General features: G+C 38.9%; 1 protein-coding gene across 1 annotated transcript in view; it reads right to left on the reverse strand.

The window, feature by feature from the left end:
* Plppr1 (phospholipid phosphatase related 1) overlaps window positions 1-18,055 on the reverse strand; it is a 204,366-nt gene that overhangs the window by 87,208 nt on the left and 99,103 nt on the right. Inside the window, exon 2 of the mRNA XM_057790712.1 lies at window positions 6,272-6,379. Coding sequence (XP_057646695.1) covers window positions 6,272-6,334 — 63 coding nt within the window. The 5' untranslated portion in view covers window positions 6,335-6,379. The remainder of the gene's footprint in view (window positions 1-6,271; window positions 6,380-18,055) is intronic.

Below are 18,055 nucleotides of genomic sequence, written 5' to 3' on the forward strand. Positions count from 1 at the left end.
TTGACTAAGAATGTAGTATTTAGTGCCAATAATCTAATGTGCCTAGTATGTCTGAGAGGTTAATAAGGCTATGGGCCACAAAACTCACTTTCTATGGGTGAATCCACATGGCAAAACTGAATAAGAGAAGAGAGAGAGAGAGACAGAGACAGAGACAGAGACAGAGAGACAGAGACAGAGAAAGAGAGACAGACAGACAGACAGACAGACAGACAGACAGACAATGGTTGTCTGCATTTCAGTACTGGTCCTCCAACGAATACATGGTTTTATAGGACTCATGCCTGTGTTCTATAAAAAGGAGATCAATATACAGAAGTTTAAGATGCATACAGTGCCCCAGACTGGATGTGGTGGCCTGTGCCTTTAATCCCAGTACTCAGGAGGCATAGGCAGGTGGGCCTCTGTGAGTTAAAGGCTAGCCTGGTCTACACAGAGAGCTCCAGCCCAGCAAGAGAGATATTGTAAGACCACAGCTTAAAAAAAGGAGACTCTTTCATGAATGCAGATAGATAGCCAGGCATCCAGGCATACCTGGAGGGGCCAATGGGACTATTAGAATCCTGTGTGACCAGATGCCAGCCATGGTCACTGGTCACTGGTATGTTGATACATGTTGATACCATGGTGTCTGCCATTCGTACTCACAGACTGACAAAGCCTGGGAAACTCAGATTACAACTATTCTGAATTCATTGCCCTCCACATTCATTGAACTATTTAATCCTATTATTTCCTCATGGGATCACCTTCCTTCAATATAATTTTAATGGATCTGAACTATTTCACTATATGATGCACAAGAATCTTCAAATTCACCCCCTGCTTTAATGGTAGGACTTTCAATTTTCAGCATTACAGACTACATTATGATAAAATAATGAATCATCTTGTAGCAAAGTCTGCTCACATTTATGATTGTTTCTGGAAGGTAGATTTATGCTTTGGGGTTTGTGGTATATCGTTAAACTACTTAATCCACAAACTGATATTTTAACTGTCCTTTTTTAAAAAAAGTGAATATTTTTATCTGTTTGAACCCATGGATGTGGATCTGTTCCACTTTGACCAAAGGTCAGAGAGTTCAGGCCTATTCGTGCTCTTTCAAGGTTATGACAAGAGGTTTGACCCAGGGAATGGCTGCCAACAGTATGCTTGACCTAAGGAGTGGTCGGTGCATGTCCTACCTAAACAACAGAATACTTAACTCAGGATATTTCAGGTACTGAAGAGGCAATTGCTCTGTTTGTTCTTTGTATCTTGGCAAATCAGTCTTTTGCCTTCTTCCCCGCTTTTAGATTGAAGTATTCAAGCATATGGAAAATAAATGAAAGTAAATTCAGTATTCACTGGGCTGCCCTCCTAACTCTGCTCTGTGTCTCTAGTTCCTTTGTATTTCTGTTCTGTCTGCCTAACGTTTCTAATCCACATACCTCTACCCATGAACCCGTCGAGGCTGGACCCCGACAGATGTCCCCCTCACATGGGGTCACAACAGATGGCAGATGATTTCAAAAAACAAAAAAGAGGGAAGTTGCACGCTCAGTCTATGATGGAAAAGACTACAGTATAAGAAAGCAGCCTGGATGTCAGTCAAGCCACCAGCACTTAGCACAGTGAGTTACAATGACAGAATCTATCCCTACAGTAAGGATCAATAACCTGGAGCTATTTGCATACATTGTCTAATCTTTTATACACTTCTAACTATGTGTATAATCATGTTTAGATACCTCATTATAATTATAATTGCTTTTAATATTTTGACACATAAAGGCACAGTAGTAGCTAAAGCATATTTATATAATCATTCATATCTTACAAAACTGTATGCACCAAACTTAGCTTGGTAATGACTTCTGAGGGGACTTAGCTTGGTAATGACTTCTGAGGGGACAAAGAGAAAAATGAGAGCCTGAAGAAAGAGTAGACGGGAGCTTTGGCTGTATCAGGTAGTTTAGTATTAGTACGGTTTAAATTCAAACCAAGTAATGCCAAAATGTTGAAATTCTACATAACTAAGTTATAAAGACTTTAGTAATATTTTTCTATTATATAGAACATAACCATACTTTTATTTGTGCTGCTGGCTCCCAAATAATGACATGGAGACTTATAAATTATAAAAGTTCAGCCTTGGCCGGGCGATGGTGGCGCACGCCTTTAATCCCAGCACTCGGGAGGCAGAGGCAGGCGGATCTCTGTGAGTTCGAGACCAGCCTGGTCTACAAAGCTAGTTCAGGGACAGGCTCCAAAGCCACAGAGAAACTCTGTCTCGAAAAACAAAACAAAAAACAAAACAACAAAAAAAAGTTCAGCCTTAGCTTAGGCTTGTACTACTAGCTCATATAACTTAAATCAGCCTGCTTTTATTAATCTACATTTTACCATGTGGCTTTTTACCTTTCTTTATTCTGTATGTCTGACTCCCTCCATGTTTCATTGGTGTCTCCGCTGGGCCTCTATTATCTTCTATTTTCTTTCTCTCCCCAGAAATTCTGCTTATTTCTCCTGCCTAGCGACTAGCCATTCAGTTTTTTATTTCAGAAGTCACAGAACAAACACATTTTCACACAGTGCACAAATATCCTACAACAACACAATCTAGTTGAAGTCACTCAAAATACATTTTGAAAACAATGTTATTTGGGGACCAGAGAAATGGCTTAGTGGTTCAGAGTATTTGCTGCTCTTTCAGAGGGCCCAGGCTCAGATCCTAGCATCCACATGACAGCTCACAACTGTCTGTAATCCCAGTTCCAGAGGATCTGTTGCTTTCGTTTGACCTTCATGGGTACCAAGCCTATATGTTGTGTCATTAATATTTGTCACTGTAATTTAGAAGTCACACCATTTTATTGTTCCCTTTCTTAGTAAACCCTTGAAGTTTCTTCCTAAAAGCTTCTAAGCCCTGAAAGTTCATGTGTCAGGGGGTTAAACTACCTGGAGGCTGTCTCTTCTGTCAGGCTTTGACTTTTGTGTGTATTAGTGTGTTGTGCATATATGTGTGTGTGTGTGCGCGCGCGCGCACGCTCACGCATATGCTCACACAAGCAGGAGTAAGTTGGCTTACTTTTGTCTTTGTATCAGAACTGCTACTTTAAAATTATTGTTGCCAAGTGCATATTACTCAACAAGAATGCTCAGAGACCTCGCTTCATTAATTTTTCAAAAGCTCCCATGATGCAGTTCTATTTCTTTTTATTTAACAAAGTAATTGAAGTCTTAGAGGACAAATTCAATTTTCTATCAGCAATAAATGATAGAGCCAGGACTTGGAGCCAGAAGCTTCATAGCAAAGTTTCAATATGAATTAGGTATAAAACTCTAACAGAGTCAAAATGTGAGGCTCAGACACAAATAGTTAACACAGCTAAATCTGCAAATGCAGACTAGAAAGACGGGGGAGGAGGAATCCTTCTTCCAGAGCCCGAGGCACTTAAGTTACCAGAAGCATTGACAGCACTCTGTCCAAAAGTAATGCGGGGTTCCTTCTCTTTTGCCCTAGAGAAATGCACTCAGAATCATAACGTTCTAGCGGAACATCATGGTCTTCAGCCCCAGGGTGTGGTTTATCGTTACTGTCCAGTGGGTTGGGTTCAATCTGAGAAAAATTAATTGCAAAACCTGGGCAATAAAAATTGCAAGCACAATCAACTGTCAAAATGGAGAAAAATGCTGTCACATGTATACATATCAAGCCTTGAACGCATTCACTATGTAAAGGCTTTTAGCCCCCAGTATCACCTTCTGAGAAAGCATAGCTGCATATAGAGTCTGGCCTTAGCACAAATACATTTGAATGAAATTTGGAGGTGTGATTTATTCAAGATTTTACAGAGAATACAGTATTTGTATGTGGAGAAATTTGTCCGAAATGATCCTTTTACTATTAAACATTCTGGAAAAAAAAATACATTTATTTTTCTCAGGGAGCATGGGTGACCATAAACAGTACACACTGGTATTGTTCAGACTCTTGAGACACCAATTTGAGGGTCTTCCCTTAGGAAATGATCATTTTATAGTATCTCAAGTATGAAATGTGTTGCTGAAATAACAGAAAAATAAATGTCAATAAATTCAACATTTCAGGGAACAATTTATTTATATCAAAAAAGAAATGCCAAGATAAATAAAGTAGGATGCAGGGGGTTGGGGGGACTACTGAGGAAAGCACAATGAATATAAATTTAGAACACAGAAAGACTTCTGACTCCTTTCTCACAATTTTTTTTTTTTTTACGTATTGTGTTCTAAGCCCTGTGTCTTGACTCCTAAAACATTGTTGTCTGCAAGGCACAGAAACAAAGTTGAGATGGTCTATGCCTCCTGTCAAAGTGGAGGTCTCTCTCCTACTCCATAAGACGTCTCTTGCTTTTGTCCAGTCCATTTGCCACTTTTTGCTTATTCTCCTGTGATTAGAACAGTGAAAAGCTAAAGTCTGTTGGTAAGAAATACCACCATGGATCATCCTGGAATTTTAGGGATTCTGGATTTCTCTCTTATTGGTGCTAAGACCTCTCTAAGATCATTGTCCACTTGGCAAGGTTTCTGTTTCAAGGCACTGGGAGATTACAAAGGATCCATTCTGCATGCCCAGCCTTCTAGGCCTTGGGTTCCAGAATGCCCTTCCTTGTTCATTTTATATCATGTGTCTCAACTTACCCTGTTTTCCATCAATGCTCAGCCTCTCCCTTTGGTCCCTTCATGAATTACGCTCTTGTAATCTATAAACACTGCCCAATTCCAGGACTGCCCAGGGCAATGCTGCAATTCAAGCAAGCTGTTTCGCAAACATTAACCAGAGTGAACTGCCAGGTGATACTAAACTCCTAGATGATCACCAGATGAAACACACAGATCAGACTAGCTTTAAATTGAAAAAGTCATGATGATACTATGATTCATAGGCTATATATGAAAATGTTACTAGGAAGGTGTGGTCATACGTGTCCATAATGGTATTTGTAAGACTAAAGCAGGTGGATTGTCATGAGGTCAAGGCAGTCTGGACCAAAAAGGAAGATTCTGTGTCCAAAACAAAACAAAGGCAAACTGAAGTTAAACCCGCTCACAGTTACTGAAAGTCTGTATTTTCTATGATAGGTAGTAGTTTGGCCTGAGTGCCTATTTTCACAGATAATAAATAGATCAACATGCATAATTCCCAGTCAATCAAGAAGATGCTATAACCAACCCTTGGAATGGTACAACTATCTACACAGTTATCCAGACTGGGTGCTCAGGCACTTTCCAGCTTCTTATAGTTCATATTTAAAGCTTTATATGTATAATAAAATGCTTCTTAGATAACCTACCTCAAGAAGACCAAAATGATAATATGGTTGGAAAATCAACATTTTACACTCAGATAACTTAGGGAATAGACTTTTGGCCATAAGATCCTCAATTTCCTAAATGACAATATCTTTGTCTTTTCAATAGCAAATACTCCACTGGGGAAATGGCTATGAGGAAGGACATTGGAAGCTCGCAAAACAGATGCCGGAGCAAACGTGGAAAACTCACAGAGAAGCACGATAGAAGGACTCTCTCATCATACAAGTTTCCTAACATCATAGGGGAAAATGCCTAGTGCAAATGGTCGATTCTATTTTTCCCACCCATGGACTTCAAAGGCAAAAAACCACAATCTAGCAACATTGGTAAACTGCCTGCCTTATTGAGTTTCTGGAAAAGGATATTGATTTTTTTTAAAGGAGAATTATTAAAGTTCTGCATTCAGTTTCATAGCTAATATATTCACAGGATCATTGGAAATAAACAGAATAAAAAAGAATAAACTGTGTCTCAAAGACAGTTTCAAAACCTCTTAGTTGCAGTTTTTTATTTAACCAACACAGTTATAAGATTATTAATTATGACAATGCTCAGTTATCCAGAGCCATAAGGGAGTGAACCTTTTCACATTTCTGAAGCACTGGAGTGAAATCCTCCCATTGTTACAACTTGCTTATTTAAAAGAAAGGAAGAAAGAAAGAAAGAAAGAAAGAAAGAAAGAAAGAAAGAAAGAAAGAAAGAGAAAAGATTTTCAAATGCCTGACAGCATATACCAAACAATGTCAAAAAGAAAGAAAGAATAAAAGCTTTTGCAGAGCCCCCTGTGTTCTAAAAAAATTATGAATTTTCTATTTGTGCCATCAAAATTTAACCCAATCAATGAGATTAAATAATTTCATAAAAGAATACATGTCTTCAGCATGAAATTTGCTATTACAATTATTCACAGCTTAAAACATGTACTTACCTCAACAAATATAAAACATGGGATGATGGAGTAACTGCGTTGCGTGTGGTTGCCTACAGCCATTTCTCAAACCATGTAGTGAGACTGTACTGTCTGAAACTGTCCAGGCTGAAATGGAAAGAGATTGCAAGGTGTGAGAACCGCGTGTTGAGAAGTCCCTTAGGTACATACACAAAAATGTCAGCTACCCTCTAGATGGGCAGGCTGAGCACAAGCAAGGTAAAAATATTGATCTACAACACAATTGAGCTAGACTAGTAAGGAATGTATACCAGGTATGAATAGTCACTGAGGGAAACTGACCACACAGGGAACTTCTCACACAACTAGCTATTCTTACATGGGCACTCAAACTGTGTCTTAACCTGTGCCACAAAACAGTTTCTAGTATAAAATATTTCTTAACGTCATCCTGCCAGGAATTCTCTACCTGTGTCTAATTCTGGTTTCCAGTCTTGTTTGGTCTGTTTATTTGCCTCTGCCCTTTCCTCTCCCCGTGGGGCCAACATCTACTACTGAGACCAATATTTCCCCTTTTTTCCTGAATTGTAATTATTTGTCCTTGCTCTCGTTCTAAACTTGCATTCTTTTCTGATAACAAATAAATGATCATATTTGTATATGTGTACCAGGAATTATTACATTATATTTCTTATTATGAAATGTCTATTCAAAAATTGTAGCTTTTGTGATTGGATTGTTCACTGTATTATTTTTAAGTACAATTTCTCTTTATGTATTCTGGACACATGTCATTTATCAAATATATGTTTCATAATTATTTTCTTCCAGATTCTTGCTTGCCTTTCACTTTCTAATGATATATTTTATATGTACATTTTTACTAATATAACAATTTTAATTAGAGAGTTTAATTTCAAAGGCCATTAAATACAGAAATTTATTACCCTATTATACTCATCCAGATTTTCAACTGCATTTTTAACATGTAAAAGATATAAATCACTGTTGTGACAAAATAAGTATTAGGAATTTTTAGACAACTTATATGAAGTATAATGATGTAGATAGCAAAGAAAACAAAAAAAAAAGCTTCCCATTAGACCCTCTGAAACAAGACTCAACAATGCCCAGCAATAACAACAGTCCCTTCTAACTAGGCATCATTTGAGATCCTCTGAACAACCAGAGGAAAATATTTTAGCATATAATATATTCAGGCTTATGCCAAATTAATTATAAAATATATTATTTTCTTTTTATGAAGAAAGGGACTTAAAATGGAAAGTGACATTGGGCTCTTATAATAATAATGAATCCTTAGTTGGAATAAATGTGAGAAAAAGTTTGTTAAAGGGGACGGTTGTTCTGACTGAAAGAACGTGGATATTTCCTATCAGGCATGAAAAGGAAAGCATTCCAGCAAAGCTGCTAAAGCTATGAATTCACTTAACTTATTTGTGCAAGCTTAAAAACAATACCAGGCCTGAAATGGGAAATTAAAGGAGACATGGATGCTGTCACCAGACTCTTCTCATGTACTTGCTGCTCATTATGTAAAGACTCCCACTACCTCCAGGCTACAAACTCAAGATTGAGCACCTCCATATCAAATTAAAACATAATAGAAAAGGAGGAGAATTAATATTGACAAGCAGCACCCTACTTTGTTAACTAGCTCAGATGAAGCATTTCATCTCTAGGTAAGTATTACTATAGTACAAGCCTTATTTCAACAGAATCTCAGTTCAGTGTCCTTGGATGTGTTTCCCCCTGGAATTTTCTTATGATTTCCTCTTATTCATGGGATGTATACCAATTTGTTGTAAACTTGAGACAAATGAAATGAACTACAGATGATCAAGTACTCATGTTCGTAATACTGAAAATAGATAAAGACATTCTTGGAGATAGTAAGATGAGAATAAATATCTTCATTTACAAATTGTTTGAAATTAAATTTGCTGGCCAGTCTGGGAAGCTCCTAGGAACAAAAATAGTCTTGGAAATAAATGAGTGTCCATAATTTAGAAACTTCTGTGTCCAACTTTGATGTGAGTTAAACTGTTCTCAGTAGCCCCATATCTCTAAATATGACCTTCTTCTTTGTATATAATACACACTAATCAAAATTTTCTAAGAAGGCCTTGATAATGCTTTTCAAAATGCCAACAAAAAAACTACCAAAAGTGTTGCTATTCTAAGTAAACCCAACAATCTCTACTTTTAACCCACACTGAGTTAGAAAATTATTTTTCAGTCCTATTGTTGACTTTCTTCTAGTATAGAAAGCAGTGAGGGGTCATCCTGAGCATTTCTGGGTGCTTAACTTTATGTACGGCCTCTGACCACAAGATGCCAACGAAGGCAGGTATTCTCTTACCCCAGGTATGATGAAAAAACTCTTCCCAGACATTGCCAAATGTTCCCTTCAAGTGGGGACATTATTTTCAGTGTATGACAACAAAATCTATGGCCCACGTCATATCAATAGCATTTTCTGATGTATTACAGTATTTAAAATGGTGTTTCTAGAAGCTTCTCAAATTTAGGTTTTTCTGTGAGTTCGAGGCCAGCCTGGTCTACAAGAGCTAGTTCCGGGACGGGCACCAAGCTACAGAGAAACCTTGTCTCGAAAAACCAAAAAAAAAAAAAAAAAAAAAAAAAAAAAAATTAAAATCAAAGTGAGGGTAAGACTAGTACTGTAATGAAGAGGGATCTACAGTTTGTTTTTCTATGACATCAAGCAGAGAGACAGGGGCCATACCTGGGGGAAGACTCCTACTTTAGGATTGAAAGTACAGGCACATGGCATTGGGCCTACTTTGCCTGTTTGGAATAAAGTCCATAATTTGGGCCACAGGAAGAAACATGATTTGCCTACTGCCTAACAAAGAGGAAACTAGAACTTGAAAATGTGCCTTACTGGCATATGAATAAATAGATTCCAACACTCAAATGCCATATTGGATGAGCACAAAACTACTATGATCTACAGTTACTAACATCCTGAGTTTAAAGAGAAAGCAAGGGCTTTCTACCCTTTAGGTATTTCAGTCCAAATTCCTAGTGTTTCTTAAAGGGTTCATGGAAATACATTTTAAAAATTTAAAGGCATGGAAAACATTCCCAAACCATTATAAAGTGTGTAATGAGATGTCTAAAATGTAAAAATTTGGCAACTTCATTAAGTTTGTGTTTGTTAAAATTTAATTATTATGAAGATAAACTGTAGGTGAGAGTTTCTTAATTCTAAAAATTTCCTTTCAAATAAACTATAATCATAAATTAAACTACTGACTCCTAAAAATAATTTCAATTCTTTTTTCATTTTACTTGGCTTCCAAATAAGCGTTTACTTTTATATACAGATTCCACTTAATAGGTTTATGATCACAGGAATGGGGCTAAAAAGTAACCACAGGAAACAATAGTAAGGACCTTAAAATATCCTTGGAGGCATTTTGCTTCCATCAATGTCAAAGAATCTGGAACCTGATTTTTTGCTTCAAACAAACAAGCAAACAAAGAAACAACTACAGACAGTCCTCACTTCCTCCCGTTTTTCCTCCCTCTCCACACCAGTTGCCCTTTTATACTCCCCTGGGTTCTACAGGCACTACAAATTAAACACGCGTATCGAAACTCTATGATCCACATGGGTGAGAATATGTGCCACCTGCCTTTCTCAGTCTGAGTTAACCTCATTCAGTCTACTATTTCCCAGTTCCAAACACTTTCCTAATTCCTTGTGGCTTTACACATTAAGATCCTATTGTGTCAAAGTGCCACATTTCCATGACCCACTCATCAGTTGAGGGACATCTAGGCTACATAAAATTTTCAAAAATTAATGAAAATATGAAAAAACACAGGTGAGAATAAGTGGGGTGATGGCTTTGAAGACATTAATTAGACAAGAAACAAAGAAGATAGAGCAGACAGAGGAGATTCTGACTTACTGCCTGGAAAGAGTCACGAGACCCCTGTGTTTTTAGGGGAGTGCAGACATGTGGCCGCTGTTCTTCTAGGTCTGGTGGGGCTAGAATGTGGGCTCTGCAGGCTGGGCTCCAGAGAGAACGGTGTGTAGAGAATAGGTGATTCCTTGAGGCTTCAGTGAGATACTGATAAACATGTGAACAAGGGGAAGCTACTCAAGGCCCAGTGAAAACCGTTAGAAAGGATGAGCAGAAATGACACTCAGAATTCATGCACAGTCAAGCCTTCTTGCCAAAGTAAGTAGGAAAGCATGCCAACTCTCCAGCTACCTGTAAGAGTGCATGGTTACCAGGCAAACTAACCCCACTAGGAAAACGTTTCTCACCCAGAAGCCACAGATGGTGGTGGGTAGTGATTCCCACGCAGCATATATTTTGTTGTTGTTCTTCTTTCATTTGTCTAATTCACAACACTAAATATTTATAAAGACTCCTTTGATTTATCAGGTCCTGGCTAACATTTGGGCAACTAACTGGCTTTTTCTTGTCCTACCTCCTTGTCAAAACAAGTATGTGTGACAGCAGAACCCCTGGCCCAGGTCTTCACAACAGCATCTTCTGAAGTATTCTACAACAGGTAGCCTGCTGCTTCTAGAAGGTTCCAAAAGTTAGAGCATTTTAAGATCAAAGTGAGATTGTGGCTGACATTAAACAGGGAAGAAACGGAGCTTATTTCTATATGATGTCAAATCTTAATTGGGGAGAAGAAGGAGGCTTGAATAACAGGTAGAAAATGAGAAGGTAAGAAAAGATAACTGGCGAGGGAACAATTTCGTTTTATCCTTCAGTTCCTAGGGTGAGCTATAATCTCCAGATGCAGCGCATCCTGAACATATGGTAAAGATGCATTAACTGCCTGGGTGGCATGAGCTGCCCCTCCCTCTCCTGGATCATCTCTATTCAGTCCATGATCTCCAACCAAGATCACAGTCTGCATTAAATTCCCCAAAGCCGGAAAAATCCAGTCATGTTTTTAAAACAACAAAGCCATTAAGGGATGGGAACAAATGAAATGAAATTGTAGGTGAATGTAAAATAGATTTCATCAGTTGGTCATGTGGGATTTTGGAATGCACTACTTAGTCTCCTAAGAGAAACACTTTGCTCAGGTTTAGAGATGTTTTTCAAAGCGTGGTGAGCATTGCAGAGTGCAGACTCACGTATAAAGGGAGGTGACAATGACACTCTTCTGTGTTTTTCCTGCTATTTCTCACAGCTAGACCCACGGCCCACCCCTTGAAGTAGCTCAAATCAAGGCAGAAAGAGAAACAAAGAAATGTTGTTTCTCATAACTTAGAGAAACTGAATTGGATCTTTAGAAAGTAACTGGGTTCAGAGTCCTGTGAGGTTTCCAGGGTCCTCACAGGCTTTTTTTGATGAGGTTGCAGATCAAAGAAAAATTCTAGGATCCTTCTGGATACCATTGTTTATTGGTGTATTCAGTGGGACCACTTTTCAGCTTTGTACCTATTGCTTAAATATGAATCATTTCATACTACCTCAGTCTCTCTAAAACTGGATTACTTTTTAGTGAGTAGAACCCAGCTGTTCTATTTACCTCACTGAATCCTTTGGACTCATCGGCATGTCTGTTTCATGTTTTCATCCTACGTCCTAATAAATATTAGATAATATGCAAAGTAACCATTGTCCCTTGCAAACAGATTTATAACTATTAATTGGCATCTAGGGTCCACACAGCTAGGAAGGAAGAGAGAGCTAAGGCTGCCCAGGTGGCTGAGAAGAGAAGCCAGGCCCACCTTCTGCTTCTTCTCAACAACTGCTAAGGAAGAAAGCAAGCTTCAGACAGAGGGTAGGGCTTCTAATTTCTTTTCCAAATTACCGATTTTGTTTATCTGTAACTTTCCATTAGGAAAACAATAGCTGCAGAACGTAGAAATGAGCAAAGCGGTTTTCTTAATTATAAAGTGTGTGTTCACATTTCCTTCAATCAAACTAGATGCTGGGAGGAAATGAGTTTTGATGCTCCGCTAAACTGAAACCCTGAAGCTCCAGAGCCGGGGATGTGGGGACTACACACATGCAACCCCTTGACCACACACTCCTGGAAGAACTGAGATACTGGGAAAGTCGCGGGAGAAGTCGTGCTTAGCAGAGCACGGAGAGAAAAGAGGCAGAAAACATGTTGCCACTGGTCTTAGCTGAAAAGCATTGAATCTGATTCTAAAGTATGCTAAAGTTATTTTACCTCTTTCCCTGGCCTATAACATTTCAAATATGAAAATATCATTTAGTTATCAGTAACAAAATGTATAACTAAATCCTACAATGTTATCATTATAAACTATATTGCAAAATGACTATCGTAAGGTAAAAGAATTAATATGTGGTCGTCTCTTACACTCTGCACATAAAACTGTCAACTGGGAAGCTTAAACATGAACTTGCATTACATTAAAGTCTATTCTAAATAGACCATGCCATGCTAAAGTTCTGGGGCAACCCACATGCCATCTAATAAACCCAACCTTCTTATCAGGACCCTGAAGATGCTTGGGAAATCACTGGGCTTTTTAACTTGTTGTTCTTCCAAATATGGACACATTTATAAAACAAAAAACAATACAAAAAAACCCCTCTTTTCTCTGTTTTTCCTTATTATCTGACTCTTTAAGTGGCCTCAGAAGTGGCCAATCTTAGTTTATTAAAACTGCCAGAGCCCAGAGTCTGACCCTAAAATCTTCCCCAATAATGTCTAGAGCTACATTGGTTTTCAAAGATCCAAGATCCAAGAACTATTTAGTATTTAAAGGTAAAATAATCATAAGATAAGTTTGGGGTGAGAAATTTCTGGAAAGATAGGAACTGTCCCTCAAAGACTAGAATCTAAAGATGCTGTGTAGAGAGAGTTATTTGGATGCTGCAGTTTCAGAACGTTAGACAACCCTTTATGTTCTTGCCTGCAGGGCTGTACGTGACAAACTGTTGTCAGCAGTGGGGAGGCTGTGATACTGTTTTTCTGTCAAGCAAGGCTGAGTTTTCTAATTTAAAGCTAAGCTGCCTAGGAGCCAAGCTGTTTGTTTTTTAGAAGGAAATACAGGAAGTAAAAGTTTGTGTATGCCCGTGTATACCAGGAGGGTGAGATCGTGAGACATTGCATCTCCTGAGCTGAGACACCCAGTCTATCCAGTTTACCCTGGGGAACAGAGTGGTTATGTGTTGGTGAGAAACTCTGCCACCCCTAGGAAGTCACCACCAGTGCCCCTGAGCTGTCATGACAGGGTGATTCATCAGCCCTGTTAGACCCTGTTGAGATCTAGGAACAAGGACCAGGAAACAGAAGCCAGGGGAATCCCTTTTGCCACAGGAAATCTGGGACGGTTCCAACAAAACTCTGGGGTGAGGCGTGGTTTCTCCACATTGGTGCATAATCAATGTGTATTCTGCCACTGGGCCAGCCTGAGAATTTTGAAAGAGAAAAAAAATAGAATTTTATTTATTAATCTCCTTGACAAACACTGAGCAACGGACATTCCATGCCCAGATTTCATGAGTATAGCCTCGCAGTTTTAAGTTTTACACTTAACGGTTTATATTTTTGTGTTGATTTTATCTAGTATAGAGATGTGCAGAGAAGTCTTTCTAATACTGCAAGCTGCTACTCTTACCCAGCATCTCAGTGCTTCTGCCCCCTCCTCACCTCCCCCTTCCCATCTATGCTACTCATCAGTTGACACGCTATACAGTGTATTGGGTATATTTATTGTCTTTCTCACTGCCTATTGTGCTCAGCAGTTATACTCACTCCAAATAGTGCTTGAAAGGCTGAAATTAAACTCATAATTACAAACGAGTGCCAAACAATACCTCCTCCAGACTGTAATGGGGTATAATTTGACAAGAAAGTCTCATTGAAAGGGTGATCTTTGGATGCAAAGGAATTCGGGGTAGAGAACGGAATGTACTAGTTGACAGGAGTTCCTGAATGAGATAATACAGGACAGTATGGCTGAAATACAGAGAGCATAGGCAATGGGAACCTAAGAAAAGACTGAAGCGAGGGATATGTATGCCCAAATTATACAGGGCTAACACCATGCTCTGAAGTTTGAAATTAGTTCTAAGAAAGGCAGAGATTTATAGAAACAATTAAGGAAGAAACTCCCACCACCTGATTTGCTTTGGAAGCTGGCACTGGCGGAAGAGGGTGGGCATAGGAGAGGAAGATAGGAACGTGCAGCTTTCTGCATGCATTCCCGCTAAACTACCTACAGCCTTCACCTAGATCTGCCTTGTGAATCCCAGGAATTTATTTGAGGCTTTCACCTGGCTCAGAGTCAGACACTGTGCTAAAAAGGTTTGTTTTGAAATCACTACACAAGTCCCTCCCCTCCATAGGAGTGTGTGTGTGCAGAGGGTGCATGTGATTATACAAGTGTGTGTACATGTCTGTTCTTGCATGTAGAGGCCAGAGGTCAAGTCTGGGTGTGACTCATCAGATGCTATCCACATTAGTCTTTGAGGCAGAGTCTCGCAGGAGCCTGGAACTCAGCAAGTAGGCTAAGCCTGCCTGTTCTGTGGATCTGCTTGTCTTCTGCTCCCCGGCAAAGAATCACAAGTGGATGTCATCCTTCCTAGCTTCTTTAACATAGGGTTGTCAGGATTAAACTCAACTCCTCATTCTTGCCAAGCAGGCGCTTTACCAACCCAGCTATCTCCCCAGACTCCAGAACACTCGCTTTTGAAAAGAGAAAAGAGTAGTGTGCTTGCACCTGGTGCAATGGCTCAGCTGGTGAAGGTACTTGCTGACAAAGCTGAAGAAAATCCCCAGACCCAGTAAATAGAAGGAAAGAACAAATTCTCAAAGCTTCTTTTCTATGCCACTCATGAAGTGGCATGTGTACATGCACACACATATACAAACACACAAGCACACACACAATAAATAAATAAATAAATAAATAAATAAATAAATAAATAATAAAAATACTGTATTTAAGGAAAAATTGCACACTCCAGTCAAGGAAGCAATCCCCCAGTCTAATACCAGCTCTGTGACGGACTACCTTTTATGACTTCTCCTCACTCTTTGTTCCCATACCCAGGGAACTAAACAGAACCTGGTGGAACATTCTATTCAATTAAAGTCCTGAAACTGGAAATAGAGTCAATAAACAAAACCCAAACTGGGGGAAATTTGGAAATGAAACTTTTAGGAACTCTAGCAAGAATCCCAGAGACAAGGCTCATCAACAGAATACAAGAGAAGGAAGAGAGAATCTCAGTCATTCAAGACACAAGAAATTGATACCCTGGCCAAAGAATATGGTACGTTTAAAATAAAAAATAAACCCTTCCCAAACATCCAGGAAATATGGGCCACTATGAAAAGACAAAATATATGAATAATAGTAACAGAGGAAAGAGAAGAAATCCAGGTCAAAGGCACAGAAAATACTTCTAACAAAACCATAGAAGAAAATTTCCCTAACCTAAAGAAGGAGCTGCTTAAGCAGATAGAAAAGCATGCAGAATACAAAAGAGATTGGACCAAAAAAGTCATCTTGGCATGTAATAATCAAAACATTAAATGTAACAGAGCAAAGAAAGAATATTAAAGGCTGAAAGGAAAAGAGACCAATTACCATAAAGGCAGACATACAAGAGAAACACCTGACTTCTCAATGGACTCTCTAAAAGCCAGGAGGATCTGGACAGATTTTCTTTAGGGCCACAGATGCCATTCTAGATTACAATGCCTAGAAAAGCTTTTAATAACAATAGATGGAGAAAATAAGACAGAGAGAGAGAGAGAGAGGACAACACCAGGTTACAAACTAACTTACTCACCTAGTGAGTTGGCACTCCTAAGTGTATCTATCCAGTGTTACTTTTTTGCTTTTGCTCTCATTTTCTGGCTCCCCTGTCCTCTTGAGTTACAGTTCAACTTGTGCTTCTGCCATGAGAGGACTGTATTTAACACCATCATTCCTAATAGGTGTGCTTTCATGCAAGTCCTGTCTAAGCCAGTGGCTTGGTGCTAAGGGACAGGCCTCACTGGGCCACCAACAGCAGCGTGGGAGGAAGCGACTCATATACTCCATCCTGTCCGTGCTTGCCTTCTGTGCGCTCAGTTTGCCTTGAAATTAGACAGCGATCTCACTTGATTTTCTGCAGGTCCATATGTCATCTTTTCACCTCTGTTCTAACCTACAAAACTGATGTAACTTTTAAGTTCTCTGTGCCTCCATTTTCAATGTTGGCTCAGTGAATAGTACGTTGCGACTATCTATGCTTGTTGCAACAACATCTGTTTGAAAACTGCGACTCCCTTTCTCTTTACTACATTAACCTCAGCAGGGCAGAGCAGCGTGGCATCTTGTGGGCAGTTGGTAAACTCTGGCTTGGTTAAATCATCATATACTTGATTGTCAATCAAGAATATTTATATTAAATGAATTTATATTAAAATAAATTCATTTTACTATGGATGTAATATTTATACCAAATAAATAATAAATACATAAATAATATATTTACATTAAAAGAATAAATAATATTTATATTAAAAGAATATATTAAAAGAACACATATGAGCTCAAACAATTAACTTTGGGGGTCAATTGGTTTGCTTTTTTTTTTGCTAAATTTATTCTAAACAATAAATAAGTAAGTCAACTAGTAAATACATACATACATACATACATACATACATACATACTTTGCGGTTTACTTTCTCTTTCTCTTTTGATTTTAGAGGGAACATTTGTAAAGGTTTTAAGAGGAAATGATTACATGGCTAGTAAAATACATAAAGCCATAAAGCATTCATTTATTCATATGATGCATAAATTAGGTTCATTAAAAGCAAAGTGTGGATGGAACATGCTGTAGTGTGTATATATAAACTTTGGGATGAAGCAAACACCATTTCCACTATTCCCACCAAGCCCTCCTTTGTTGTATGCTGCTGACTTGCATCCTACAACGAATGACGGACAGTTTCACTCACAGTCTATGCCTCAGCCTGATGCCTCCAGAGCACAAGTCAAAAGGCAGAATTTCCTCAGGTAGGTAGCAGGAGCATCAAAGGTAGGACATAGTAAGTGTATAGATCTTTGAACCTAGGTGACTGTGGACTTATTCCATAGACTTGAACACTAGTGTAGCCTGACAAGTATAGCCCTGAACCTGGTCACAACCTAGAGCACACACCCCTGTGTGTGTCTGTTACTTTGTTGTGAGAGATCAAATCTAGATGTGTGTGGTGTTCTGCCTACGCCAGATCTTCTGCAAGCCCTGGTGAATAAAACCTCCACTCAGCTCTGGTTTGGTTTTCTCCCATTGTCCTCGAGTGTGTAGAGGTTATAAAGGAGAAACTCTTACACCGTTCTTCTTATTTGGAAGGAACTGGTGTTGGACGACCTTAGCAATACTTATTAAACGTTCTCATTGTTCAAGCAGATAAAAAAATTATCAGTTACTTATCATTGTCTAATTCCTAGGGCACCTAATTTGTTAACATCTGTTTTCTAATGTGAAGAAAGCTTCGCATGAGAATGTAAGGCAAGTTCACAATTTTCTCACAGAGAAACAGCAGGCAGCCAAGCAAGTGGCAGGATGCAGGATGTCACATGGAGGGAATTCATTTTTTTGAGGCTTGAAAAGAATTTGGATAATGAGATAAGGAGGGAGCCGAACCAATAAGCAGGAAAAACTTAAAGAGCCCTTGTGGGTTCTGCCTGAAGCCCTTAATGAACTAAGTTTTCACAACACCAAGCAAATCCAATTGAGAATATGCCTCCAAGATCAGGCTGCAGCCAAGCGTGCAGGGCATTTTCTTAGTGATTTATGTAGGAGGACT

The sequence above is a fragment of the Chionomys nivalis genome, chromosome 16, assembly GCF_950005125.1.
Source record: "Chionomys nivalis chromosome 16, mChiNiv1.1, whole genome shotgun sequence".
Taxonomy (NCBI): Eukaryota; Metazoa; Chordata; class Mammalia; order Rodentia; family Cricetidae; genus Chionomys; species Chionomys nivalis.